Source organism: Anas acuta, chromosome 8 (assembly GCF_963932015.1).
Source record: "Anas acuta chromosome 8, bAnaAcu1.1, whole genome shotgun sequence".
Classification (NCBI taxonomy): Eukaryota; Metazoa; Chordata; class Aves; order Anseriformes; family Anatidae; genus Anas; species Anas acuta.
In genome coordinates, this window is record NC_088986.1 from 1,721,978 (window position 1) to 1,734,865 (window position 12,888).

At 50.0% G+C, this 12,888-nt stretch overlaps 3 protein-coding genes across 3 annotated transcripts in view; 1 reads left to right on the forward strand and 2 right to left on the reverse strand.

The window, feature by feature from the left end:
• The first annotated feature begins 41 nt into the window (after positions 1-41).
• Positions 42-3,558, forward strand: INSL5 (insulin like 5). The gene is made up of 2 exons (XM_068691188.1): positions 42-1,978; positions 3,255-3,558. Exons 1-2 carry the CDS (start codon positions 1,804-1,806, stop codon positions 3,491-3,493), a joined length of 414 nt encoding a protein of 137 aa, XP_068547289.1. The 5' UTR covers positions 42-1,803; the 3' UTR covers positions 3,494-3,558.
• A 6-nt stretch (positions 3,559-3,564) lies between these two features.
• On the reverse strand, positions 3,565-6,418 carry DYNLT5 (dynein light chain Tctex-type family member 5). Its single transcript, XM_068691187.1, has 3 exons — positions 6,256-6,418; positions 5,982-6,106; positions 3,565-4,970 (listed from the first exon to the last, which is right to left on the reverse strand). Exons 1-3 carry the CDS (start codon positions 6,389-6,391, stop codon positions 4,767-4,769), a joined length of 465 nt encoding a protein of 154 aa, XP_068547288.1. The 5' UTR covers positions 6,392-6,418; the 3' UTR covers positions 3,565-4,766.
• Positions 6,419-7,104: 686 nt separating this feature from the next.
• The window catches only part of SGIP1 (SH3GL interacting endocytic adaptor 1), a 39,193-nt gene continuing 33,409 nt past the window's right edge, over positions 7,105-12,888 (reverse strand). The window contains exons 22-24 of the mRNA XM_068690559.1: positions 12,601-12,665; positions 11,935-12,099; positions 7,105-11,752 (exon numbers count right to left, since the gene is read on the reverse strand). Coding sequence (XP_068546660.1) covers positions 11,730-11,752; positions 11,935-12,099; positions 12,601-12,665 — 253 coding nt within the window. The 3' untranslated portion in view covers positions 7,105-11,729. The remainder of the gene's footprint in view (positions 11,753-11,934; positions 12,100-12,600; positions 12,666-12,888) is intronic.

Below are 12,888 nucleotides of genomic sequence, written 5' to 3' on the forward strand. Positions count from 1 at the left end.
CCCCTTCATGTGATCAGGCTGTTGCATTAATACACAGAGGGCTTCCCCTGTAATACAGATAAGGCTTCCATTAAAGTATTTTCTCCTTGGGTTACTCAAAAAGCACAAATGCCCCAAATCCCCTCCCTGTGCTGGCCACTCATCAGGAAACAGAATACCCCTAAATCCAGGCTGAAGTCCTAGAACACGGCCATTTGCAGTCCTCATCTTCCGTCGTGGTCTCAGATCCGCCTTGTCTGCCACCCCATAACCCACAGCTGAGGCTGAAAGCCACGCTTTGAAAGGCATCAAGTGCTCCTGCCACCCGCAGATCGCCCCACACCAGGCGTGGAGCAGTCCAGGCTGTCTTCTTGGGGGCAGAACAGCAGAATCTGAAACACAGCACACATTGGTGCACACACACACACACACATACAAAATGCCCAGTGGGCCACCAGCTGCACCGTGGTGCCTTAGAGGATTTTTGCACAAAATCTGGCACATTTTTAAAGATGAGTCACTAGGAATATGAGCGAGGTTACAGCCACAGAAGAGATCAGCACAGCAGAGATCCCCTGTCACAAGAGCTCGGTGCAGTGAAGTGCTCTGCCTGTCAACTGGCAAAGGCAATAGCTGCCTGTTTCTGAGAGCATTATGTGGGGAGAGGTATATTTTATAGATACAGGACAGTCGGGCTCTCATTAGGCTCACAGTAAATGCCCAACATTTAAACACATCACTGAAGCTAAAGATCATTTGTGATGCATTAACATCCACTTCCTTCTGCAGCCTGCACATTACACAACCCGCACGCAGGCTGATCCTTGACGTGAGATGAATCTTCGTGCATTGCAAAGACATCCAGCCATTAAGGTGAATCATGTGTTAATCAGTAGTTAATCATTATTACAAATTAGATCAAAATGCACCATATATTTTTCATCAGGGCTCGTGACTGTTTGCTTACCGATGCTTTCTGTCGAGGCTGTAACATTTTGTAATTCACCCTGCGCGCTGTGTGTCACAGAACTGTAACGTTACGGTGCTGGAAAACACTCGTGGTGCTAGGAAGTGCTACAAATCCCCAAAGTTCCTCATGCATTTTGTTCTCAAATAGGGAATTTCTGACCGTTTTTTTTCTTTAAGGCATTTTATTGAAAGAATTTTTAATCGAAGCTCACAGCAACCGCAGCCACCAACATGCAGAACACCACCAAGCTCTGGACACCAGCTGATGTGCCAGCCCCTGGTCCCTGCTGCTCCCTGCTGCTTTAGGGCACCCATTTCTGCCTTTCAGAGAACTTGGCCAGAGAACCAGGCAGGGGAGATGGATCGGTGCACAACTGAGGATGTCCCTGGGAGAAGTCACCTCCCTTGTCATTTGGGATCACAGAAAAAGGCCCGGGGTCACTCAAGCTGTGCTAACACCTGGGCAACAGGCTGTGGTGGCAGAGCTGTGCGGGAGACGGGCAGAGAGGAAACCCATTACCTACAAACCAGGCAATAAACGTTTTGGCAGAACACACACATTAACGGTATTGATCTAAGCCTGTTCCCTATAAAGGTGCCACACTCCGTGTTCCTATTTTAAAGCACTTAGGTCGTCTGAAGATGTCTTTAACACCAAACCCCAGCGGCGTAGCCCAAAGCCCATAAAGCTCCACCAGAAACAAGCGATTAGCTCCTTTTGGGCAAACATCAGCACCCTGGGAATGAGCCATTACCCAGCGGGGCGCACGGAGCAGCCGTATAAATGCAGGGATTTCAGCAGCTCTCCCCAAATCAGCCTGGCACATCTCCTCCTGGTCCTGATCACCTTGCAAAATGAGGAGCACGCTGCTGGCCCTCGCCGCGCTCGCCCTGCTGGCTGCGGCACGCCAAGCTCAGGGCGAGGGCAGCGCCGTGAAGCTCTGCGGCAGAGACTTCGTCAGAGCCATCGTCTTCACCTGCGGCGGCTCGCGGTGGAGAAGGGACTTGGCCGATTATCAGTACCTGTTCGGTGAGTACTAATTAGTGCATCATCACAGCATCAACAGCGTGGACCTGGCTGTGAGATCCCCCAGTGACATGGTGCAGCTTCACATTTCTTGTTTCCCCGCAGCTCGTTTTGCTTAGCTGTTTTATTTGCCATTCTGCTAAATTAAAAAGATTTGGATCAAGATTTTGAACCTGAGGAACCGTGAGTTAAGTGCAAGGTTACCACTGAACGTTTCTATGCTGTAACATTTTATACTAAATTTTATTTTCAATGTTATGCTGTAACACTTCACATGTCAGAGAGAAGCCTTGCTGCAGTCAATACAAGTTTCACCATTATCTTGGGTAGCACATTACCTCTTTCCCCATCAAAACCCAGAAACTTTATAAACAGCTTGAGGATATTAAAAGTAGGAATACAGAATGCCAAATACATGTTCTGTGATTGAAGTATCTTCATGTGCTGCTGTGTATTTATTATATATTTATTAGTGCATTCTTAGAGTCAGAAAATTCAGCCACTACATGCACTGCTAGAATTTGTACTCAGGTTAAAATAACTAGAAAAAAAAGAAAATGAGGCAGATGACAGGAACAGAGGCTTCCTACATTTTCCATGCAATAACAACTGCCTTTTTTTGAAAATTTTACGGTAGCAGCAGCTTTAAAATTGATCCCGTCTGCAGCACCCTATCAGAAAGTATGGTAAGGGAATAGAAAACAGAGTTGCTGAATTAAGCGAGGTATCTGCTATAGCTTTATAAACTCCACGTGCAGTGCCCGGTTGTACGGCGGTGTTTGAAATGCACATGAATTACAAGCACGATTTAAGTGGGAACATCCAGGAACTCTGCGTGTCTGATGTGTTAACACAGAAGCTGCATCTCAGGAAACCCACAAGAAGTCCTCGGTTAACATGCTCAGCAAGTGCCACTCACATCAAATCACTTTTATCCTCTGAAGCAAACGTGTCAGTGTAAGGCTGATTAGGCAACCGCAATGCAAAGAACACTCCTCAGTACAAATCCATGAATTCCTGTTATTTTAACATGTTAATCACATTTACCATTCATGTGATTAACATGTTAATCACAGAACATGCACTTCATGTATCTCTTTTAACACCATCCCAGTGACAAGACAGTGATCCCGTACATCCCAGCTGTTATATCAGAAACGTGGCTAATACTCTCAGCTCTCTAGCTGTAGCTCGGTCTGACTTTCCTTCTGATAAACACCTATAATTGACTCACGCTTCCATGACTTGTAATGCTTAGCTTCTAATTTTTATGCGACAGAGAGTGAAAACCCCCTGCCCTCCTCCGAGGAGAAGGGTTATGCAGATCCCTTGACATACACGGACCGGAGGCTGGGGACTGACAGCGAGGAAATCCTTAACGCCAAGCCCGAGACGAAGCGAGACGTGCAGCGCCCCAGGAAGATGTCGATGCTGAGAAAGCGCGAAGTGGCCAAGTTGCTCACCACATCCTGCTGCAGCGTCGGCTGCAGCGAGAGGGATATAAGCTCGCTGTGCTAAAAGGCAGCAGATGCTGATGAGGCTCGCTGCCATAGCTTTCATGGATTAAAATCATCATGACATAAACACGGTTATTTCAGTTGTATTCTTTAATTGTGGCTTCATTCTTTGGAGCACACTAAGGAGTAAAGGCTGAATGGTGAATGCTCTAGTGCAAACCAGCTAATGGCTGCAAGGGCAGCTCAGGTTGGTTTGTCTACATCCTACAAAGTTCAGTGTTTTAATTTTTACATGTTAAAATCATTACATTTTTAGACACGAGGACAATTTCTTTCTATCCAGCGACTAGTCTAGTTTCAGCTTTGCACATAAAATGTCGTAACATTAGCCATTTACCATAGGTGTTTCCTCTTACTTACAAAAATCCAACAGCCGATTTTGGACCTGGTATCAACTATGAAACACGGGTAGCAAAAAGCCCATCTTCAGTAGTAACAGACTAAAAACAGGGCTGTGTAAATAACTCTGTGCAGAGCATCACACCACGAGGCCTCCAAGTCAGAGCCCTGCCACAGCGTGGGGATTGCAATAAGCAGAAGAGACTGTGATCAATTCAGCACTGATTGGCCTTAAAAGGGGCAGGTGCCATGATTTGTTTCCTATTGCAGCTGTTTCCAAGAAAGTCTGCCCAAGGTCCTGCCTGGCGGGCAGTTAATTTGCACCCAGCCAGCCTGGAAATCTGTTTCTGAGCACACTTCTGAGTGCAGAGAGGTGTTTGTCCCCTGCTACCTATAGGCAAGAATCAGCTGAGAAACCCAAATCAATTTTTTTTTGCTAGATTCAGGCACCTTAAATAAAAGGGGCCAGACATGTTGGATGTATGTACTCTAAACATGATATAATTTAAAGGCATTTATCATTTGATTTCAAATGCTGCGGGACAGTTAGTCTTAAGCACCTGCTTAACCGCCTGAAAATGCCATTTAATGCGGACTATTTCAAAATGCTTTTGTTTTACTTTCAAAAAATCCCCCTGTGATTTCTACTTGGGGATCATGTAGCCACAGTAAATTCAAGGAGAAAGAGTATTACAGGGATACACTGTTCTGAAAGCGGTTAGGATCAGGTGCAAAACGGCATTTTACAGAGAATCACTTCCCAGAGAAAGCCTTGGGAAATACAATTATTACATCCACCACCAAAAACCTTACGGTAACCACATTACAAAACATTTCAGAGTTGCCTTGGTCCTTCACAACTGTTCTCAGAAACAGAAACAGGAAGAGTTAGAGAGAATGATAATTTTTCCCACTGCTAAAACTCAGCTACCTCATTATTCAAAATAGATTGCGTAGACATTTGCAAGAGCAAACAGCGAAGTGTTTTTGAACACATACGAGGAAAACGTATCAGTCGCTGGATCCCACAGGCACCTGCTTCCGATCTGCATGCTCTGCTCATTCAGCTGCCCGATGTGCGTCACCACAACGATCTTGTACCTCGGCACCAGGAGGGCTTTTACCCGAGCTTTGATAACCTGCAAGAGAGAAGCGTGGTTAGGCTTCAACGGCGAGCTCTCCTCGCAGGGGATGCTCAGCGACTGGGTTTTCTGGGACGCAGCAGTGTGAGCACTGCACTACTGAGCCCTTGCAATATTCCTGATGGTAATCTTTGAAATGCTGCAATTTGAAACATCTACAGCACGCCACCCCAGCCCCACGAGCAGGTGGATGCGTGCCGCTGATGTCATTTGACAAAAAAAACACTTCCATCTGCTAAAGCAGTCACATCTTTCTGCCTGACTACAGGAATGTGAGCACGGATGTGAAGTAAGGAGTTCGGGTACGTGAGTGCCATCCTCCCACTGCACAGATCACCCTCCCACACACACTCACACTCACCTGCTGAGCACAGGGGGGAAAGGTACCCGAGGCAGCACTGCTTTTTCTATGCCGACAAGCCCTCCTGGACCAAATCAGCTGAAAAACTAAAAGCTCAGGACAGTCTTTTCTTGGATTTAGCCAACAAGGAGTTTGCACGTGTCACTGAGCAGAATTAAGCCACTGTAATAACACAGGCACCACCAAGGGCTTAGTTTGGAAAGGTCTGAAACACACTTCAATTAGTAGCATTTCTGGACAGGACAAGAATTTTTGCCCAAACCGTGTGTTTGGCCAGAGCCACTGCTGCTCAAACAACCCCCACCATCAAACTGTATATCTCTGCTCCTGCTCCAGACCAACCCTCGGTGCATTTTGAAGCCCCCTCCAGCGTTTGCTTTACGCCGCTATTGACCCCGGATGGTGCCCACCACCCTTGCTCTGCCTGTGGTTACAAGTGAGAGGCGTGCTGCTGGAAAAAAAAACCCTAAAACCTCAAGTTTTGCGTTAACTGCTATCAGAAATGGCATGGGGAGGGGGATGGATGCCTCATGACCTACCAAAGAAGAAGAATACGATCAAGACCGCGCTGTGGGACCCCCTCCCAAGCCTCCCTGAAGCAGCAGGAGGTCACCACGGCCCCCAGAGCGAATGAACCATGGGGGTACCTCGGCGATGGTCTTCGCCATCTCCCTGCATGTGCCGGGCTCGTAGGGCTGCTCCCGCAGGTACCCCCGCAGCACGTCCCGCAGGATGGCCTCCACTGCGCCCACCGGGAAGCGCTCGGCAGGACCTGTGGCAGAGCGGGGACACACGCACTGAACCCCCCCAAAAACCCCCAAATTCCCCAAAGAAATTGGGGGTTTCCCCAGGAAATCCCACCGCCCTGAAGCCAGGGCGGGCTCCCCGCTGACACCCCGTACCCACAGCCCCGGCCCCTACCCGTGAGGGGGCAGCCGCCACCCCGCTCCCCGCCGCCCCGCTCCCCCTCGCCCGGCCCTGAGGCGGTGCTGGGCCGCCGGGGGGAGCCCGGGGGGCACCGGGGCTCCGTGCCCGAACCTCCCGGGCCTCGCCGCATTCCTCCCCCCCCCGAGGCCGCTGAGGGGCCGGGAGGGCCTCGGCCAGCGCCGCCCCGCGGCCGGCGGCCCCTCAGCGTCCCCCTGTGCCCGCGGTCTCCTCATGATGTCGCCACAGCCGCCTTGTTGCTCTTCGTGTCACTCTAGCCCCTCATGGGACACCCCCCCCGGGTCTCTGCTGTGCTGCCACAGCGTCCCTACAGCCGTCACACGGCCCTCTGAGCCCCTCAGGTCCTTCCAAGCACCCCCTCCCCGTGTCCCCATGCGCCCCGCCATGTGTCCCCAAAGCCCTCCAGCAGGGTTCAGCAGCCTCCGTGGGTCTTGTGGTCCTATATAACGGGTTCCTACAGCCTCCCCCATGCCCCTATGGGTCCCCAGGGGTCCCTGTGGTCTTTACAGAGCCACACGTGTGCCTGTAGCCCCCTTGTGTCCCCATGACATCCACAGGTCCCTGCCTGTCACTTCAGTCCCTTCAGGTCTCCGTAGTCCCCACAGGTCCCTAAAGGCCCTGATGCGTCCCCATGGCCTCCACGGCTCTTCCCATCCCTCAAGTGCCCCCACAGGCATGGTCCCCATGTGTCCCCACAAGCCCTAAATGTCCCCACAAGCCCTAAGTGTCCCCACAGGCCCTAAATGTCCCCATGGGTCCCCACATGCCAACCCCAACCACAGCCCCATGCCCCAGCTGCACATGGAAGCAAAACACACTCAAAGCAGTGTTTTCTGGTTTTTATTTTACAGGAAAAAAAAAAAAATCACATTTAAATTGCAACTTAAGTGGGCGTTTGATGTGGTTCTCATGTATAGAATTAATAAACTTTGTTCTGATGTGGGGGATTCTTTGTTGCAGTATTATGCATGGTAAATAATTGCATATTCAAGATTTTGTGAAATGGGTGAGAGGGAGAATGGAGGAAAGACATTTATAAAAAACATTATTTACAAAAATGATATCCACATATTCGTATCCTAATCTATAAGGCAAGTAACATTTAAAATATGTTGTCTCATGATTATCTTCAACAAGTCAATACAACACATTCATAGTACCAGTGGTCAAATACAAAGCTTTGCTGCAGGAGTCCATGTGCAACAAACCTGTACGTCTTTACAGTTTTTCTCTGAGAACATTAGGTAAGCAGCAAAGTTTTTCATCACAGACTAAGCAGTACCTAGGCCATCGTAGACTAAAGGTATAATATATCTCATTGCACGTTTAGGCAAGAAAGGCCAGCCATTCATTAACTTATTTAACTTAAATCTTAAAAATAGACCTGTGTATCTTAATCCACAAATATTTATAAACATTTTATACACGAGGGGTTTCATAAAATGATATAGCTTATATAGGGTGATACCCCGGGGAACCCAATTTGCTGCTGGGGCTCCCTTTGAGCCCCGAGGGGCTGCAGCAGCGGGGGCGCAGCCCAGCCCCCCGTGTCCTGGGCAGGACCGGAGCTGTGAACCGAGACCTGACGCGATTCCTCTCTCAAACTGCGACTCAATTTTGGGTAAGATTTGTGCCACCAAAGCACCTGGCCGATTTCATCAGCCTTAGAGCATCCTGGATGGAGCTGGGAGAAAGGAGTGGGTTTCAAAGACAACCATGCATGGATTACAGGGCCGAACCGCAGCGTGGCATTTCCCCCCAAAATTGCTGCTTGTCAAGAAGGAGAGGGAGATCTAACAGAGAAATAAATATCCTAAGCACCTGTTAAACCCTGCCGTATCTTCTCGCATACTGCTTGGCCTGTAGTGAAGTCCTGCTTCTGTGCAAACCCTTGAGGAACGTTGCCTCACCAACACCTGCGATTTTCAAGAAAATTGCCAGCAGCACTACCAGCAGTCCCTCCCAAAATGCAAGGGGAGATCGTACAGGAGGTGTGGGCTATTTCTACAGGCCTTTTTCCTGCTCTGCCATGAAGTGAGAATTAAAATACATCATAAAAAAAAATCATAAAACTTCCTAGCTCTACGAGAATTGCTTTCCTTGTAAATTTGTGAGAAAAAAGAGTAAGTATTCTGGCTATGAAATGAAGTCTTTGAGACAGTAATTCCTTACAGGGAAAGCACAACGTGATGAAATTACGTATTTCAGTCACGGTAAGCTTCAAAATTAAGATTTTTAACAAAGACATTTTCACATAAAGATGACGCCTTTGACAACAAAAGAATAGGGGAAAGTCACTGCATATTCAGGGGATAGAACTGGCTTCCTCAAGCACGAGCTGAAATAGGTGCTACGTGTTCAGGGGGAGCACCGTCAGCTCTACTAAGAAAAAAAGCCAAACGGAGACGGGTTTGTCTGCGACACAGAATTACAACATGCATCTGAGGGTGTTTTCGGTAAAAGATGTTTGACCCTCTTAGGTCATTTAAAAATACGACACCTTCTCGTGGCAGTCTGACCCCAGGAAAGGAGCACAAACACAGCGTGTGGGGTCTCGCTGAGAAAATAACTGCCCCTGCAAGAGCAGGGCAATTTATCACCTGGGCACTGAACGACTTCCCTAGGTCTCTCTGGTCACGTCAAAAGGAAAGGCGGCTGGCTCTCACCTGCAGGTGTGCACGGCTTCAAAACGAAGGGTGGAAGCAGCATTTTCCTCTGGTGCAGCCCAAAAACCAGGCAAAAGGGACCCTGAGAGCACCCCATTGCAACGTGTCCCGGTGCCTACAGCCTGGGAAAATGCTGCCCTGGGAGCCAGAGCTCACCTTAACGTCACTAGGGCCATTGGCTTTCTTTCTCACCTATGTTAAAAAACCCGCTGTAATGAATAAATCCTGAAGGGGCACGCTGAAGACAAAAAAATAAATGTATTTTAAATATCACATAACTGCGCCGACATCCTAAGAGCAGCCTGCCCCGGGAGGAGCGTGCAGTTGTGCAACTTCCTCGCTGCACGATTGCGCTCGGGACAAGGTTTTGCAAGGGAAGCCACACGCACACGGCGAGAGCCCAGCACAGAGCCTGGTGTTTGACATCCAGCGGCCTTACAGCAAAAATAACCAGCAGCTTTACAGCAGGGGAGAGATATTTAAGAACAAAAGTAAACACCAAATGAAATGCTTTTGATTTGGGGATGTTTTCTAGTATTGATTGATCCGCTAGTTATTAGGTATTGTTCGTGTAGGAAGTTGCTCAGGAACTCCTCCTGCAAGGAGCACCCTCGGCTGGCTGTGAAACCTCAATACTTGCAGCAAACAAGAGAAGAAAAGTTGCAAAAAAAAGGACTTTCTGTTCCTTACATCTAAAGAGCCACGTCTGCAGGTGTCCGTGGAGAAAAACAGCCCGGCCCCATCTGCAACAGGGCGAACCCGCGGGTGCCAGGACCCAGCACGAGGGAGCAGGGCCCAAGGGGACCACACTGAGACCTTTCTGTGCATGCACCCAGCCTAGTGACTGTCTGAATGCTTCCTTTTTTAATCAAAAAAGGAATCCCTGCTGCTGAGGGAGGAGGGCCAGGCACTGCTTTTGTTGCCCAAAGAGCTTTTTTGTGCGTGCTCCCAGCCCGAGAGGTGTGGGGCTGCAGGCACCCAGGTGATTTACACACCTCGGACCCTCACCACCTTCCATCTCCTGCCTGCCCTCTGCCTGCACACACCCGGATTTTCCTGCCTAAATTCAGAGGTGAAGCCTGAGGAGCTCAAGTGCCCTGGATGCGATGGAGCTGGGGGCTCCTGCCACCGCTACAGAGACTGGAATGGGTGATAAATGCCCCTACGTACGCCCTCGCTGCTGCTCTGAATTTACTGGGACACTGTTCAACGCTCCCAAAAAACACCAAGTGAACATAAAAAGCTATGCGAAATGTTGGCAAAAACAGCATGAAGGAAAACTGCCCCAAACCGCTGGGTTCGGTCCCAGCATCTCCCAAAAGAGGGGCCCAGGCGTGCACAGGGAATGGGGCACGCGGCCAGGAGGGTGCTGACCCCAGCACCCACGCCTGGAAAAAGGGACCTGGTCTGGGGGACACGAGTGGGACAAGCTCGGGGTTTGGGGTTATTTGGTTTGGTTTTCTTTTTTTTTGTTTTGTTTCGTTTAAAAAGCATCCGAAAACCCAATGCTAATGTAAACACCTTGTCTTGCAAACAAAATATAAAGGAAAATATCTATGTTCTGGCAATATTTACATTATAAAATCCTTCTTTTCAGGACTACGACATAGATCTCTTCTGGAAGCATGAGCTTATACCATTTGTACACAGCATGAACCAATTATGCGGAAACTGATTCTTAGATTTCGCCCTGTGTCTGAAGGGGGTGGGCTGCACAGTTTATACATATTTCCATTTCGGGGGGGGGGGGAAATAACTAAACGGCCTGAGTGCTCCATCTGGGGATACCGGCGAGTTTGCTCTCAAAAACTTGTGCTTTACCTTCTGGGTTTGCACTTCTCCTGGGCACCCGTCCCACCACACACACCCCGACCTAGAGCTGCCCCGGGATGCAAACATCTCCAGGCCATGCGAATGCTGATCCCAGCGCCAGGTGCTTTTGGCTCGAGCTGCGTTAGTTTTTTCAATATTTGTACACTAATATGGATATTTTGCCTGCCTAATCGGTGAAATGGAAGGGCACAGGGGCTGCACGTCCCCAGATCCCTGACATGGGGCCTGCGGGGCCCGGGGGACACGGGCTCGCTCCCGGAGCTGTCTGGCAAGGGAGGTTTGAAGGAAATGCTCTGTACAGAAGTGGCATTTTCCCTTCTTTTTTTTTCTGGGAGGCTGCACGAGGAGCCTCCACCTTCACGGAAATGTGGTTCTGGAGTTGGACCAGCTAAACCCAAAGGTCGAGCTTTTAATTCATCTCCGTCGGCCATACGAGGGACTGAAGAAAAAGTAAACCAGCACGTGGGCTCTGCTTAGCTCTCTCTCTGTGAGGCACCCCCTTGATAACAGCTATCAGTATGGAATTTAAATCGTATATATTGACAAAATGTAATCTACCTCTGTAAGCATTGTGCCATTCGACAGTACTACTATTAAATTTATATACCACAGTTTAAATTACATCCATTTCATGAATGGTAAAATGCTAAAACTCAAGTGTCTAACTGCCAAAATACAGCCTTACTGGAATGAGTACAATTTACAAATACAATAATTACATTTTAAAACCATTAACAATGTTACATCTAGAAGTAAATACTGCAGGACTGGTCAAGACGGTGTTTTCCGAGGGGAAAAAAAAAACGCTGAAAGTTGTTGACACTTCCAACAGAAACGTCCCGAGTGCAGGATTTAGTTCATTTTCCTTAAACTGCAATTAAAACCCGTTCCACGCAGAGCAGTCCTTGGTTATTTTCCGTGTTATTTGCCACAGACTTGCATAAGCTTCCTTCAGTTATCGGCCAAGTATTTACCTGGAAATGGGACCAGAAGTCAGCCGCCCGCCCTGGGGCGCAGCGGGGGGCGAGCAGCGGGTGCTGCCCATGCGCAGCCAGAGACACTGCACCCCACGGGGGATTTTTGGGGGGATTTTACCGGGGATTTCACCCCGGGGACCTCCTGCCACCGCGTGGGAGAGCTGCCGGCTGGCACCTACCTGCCGCGAACCTCTTCTTGATGAGGGAGAAGCGGTAGCCGGCGCCGACGAGCTCGATGTCGCAGCTGGAGAGCGTGCTGCCCTCGCTGGTGAACTGCACGGCCAGCGGGGCCGGGACGCTCGGCCCCTCCGACAGCTGGAAGCGGGCCAGCAGAGAGCCCACGCCTGCGGGTGGAAAGCCCCCCACGGGTCCCTTACGAGCCCGCAGGGGCACACCGCCAGCCCCGCCGGCGGGTTGGCACGCGCTGCCCGCTGCCATGGGTGCACGGGGACCCCCAGGAGGGGGCAGGAGGCGAAGCTCCTCATTCTGCCATCAGATTTGTGCTTTTTGGACACCCTGGCATGAAGCACACAGGAGAAGTGACCCACGGGTTGCTGCGGCCCCCAGTGGGGTGCAACACAAACAGAGGGAGGGCTGAGGGAGCGAGGGGCTTGGAGAGCAGCCGAACCCATGCCCTGTGTGCTAACACCCTCCGTGAGGACAAGCTCTGGCTGGCAGAGCCACGCCGGGGACAGGGCCTGGATTTTTAAGGCTTTTTGTGGGGTTCTCAACAGCATTGTCCCCAGCCAGCACTGGCAGGGGTCACTCTGGGTGCAGACAAGAGAAAGAGGCCAAGGTCTGGGCGCAGCATTCATCGCGAACAACACGCACGTTCGGGGCATTACCTCCATTTTCCGACTTCTGAGAGATATCGGGGATCTTCCACAATATCCTCTGCTGCTCAGCGTTCCTGCAAGCAGAGGAAGAAGAGCGTTTCTGTAGGAACCGAGTCGCTGCCCAGGCTGCATCCAAAGGCTGCCAAAAGCTGCATGCACCGGGCCCCAGAGCTGCTCGGCAGAGCTGGAGCTTCGAGCCTGACCCGAGCAGAAAACACCGTGCCCCTTTTAGAGCAGAGCTATGGCCTCCATCCTACAGGATGGGGATGGGATTTGGTCCCGGCACCCCCCCAGCAC

Coding starts and splice junctions, on each gene's coding strand:
- INSL5 (XM_068691188.1), top strand. CDS start 1,804: ATGAGGAGCACGCTGCTGGCCCTCGCCGCGCTCGCCCTGCTGGCTGCG. Junction 1,979..3,254: donor CGATTATCAGTACCTGTTCG/GTGAGTACTAAT, acceptor TTTATGCGACAG/AGAGTGAAAACCCCCTGCCC.
- DYNLT5 (XM_068691187.1), bottom strand. CDS start 6,391: ATGCGGCGAGGCCCGGGAGGTTCGGGCACGGAGCCCCGGTGCCCCCCG. Junction 6,107..6,255: donor TGGCGGCTGCCCCCTCACGG/GTAGGGGCCGGG, acceptor GCTCTGCCACAG/GTCCTGCCGAGCGCTTCCCG. Junction 4,971..5,981: donor TGGCGAAGACCATCGCCGAG/GTACCCCCATGG, acceptor TCTCTCTTGCAG/GTTATCAAAGCTCGGGTAAA.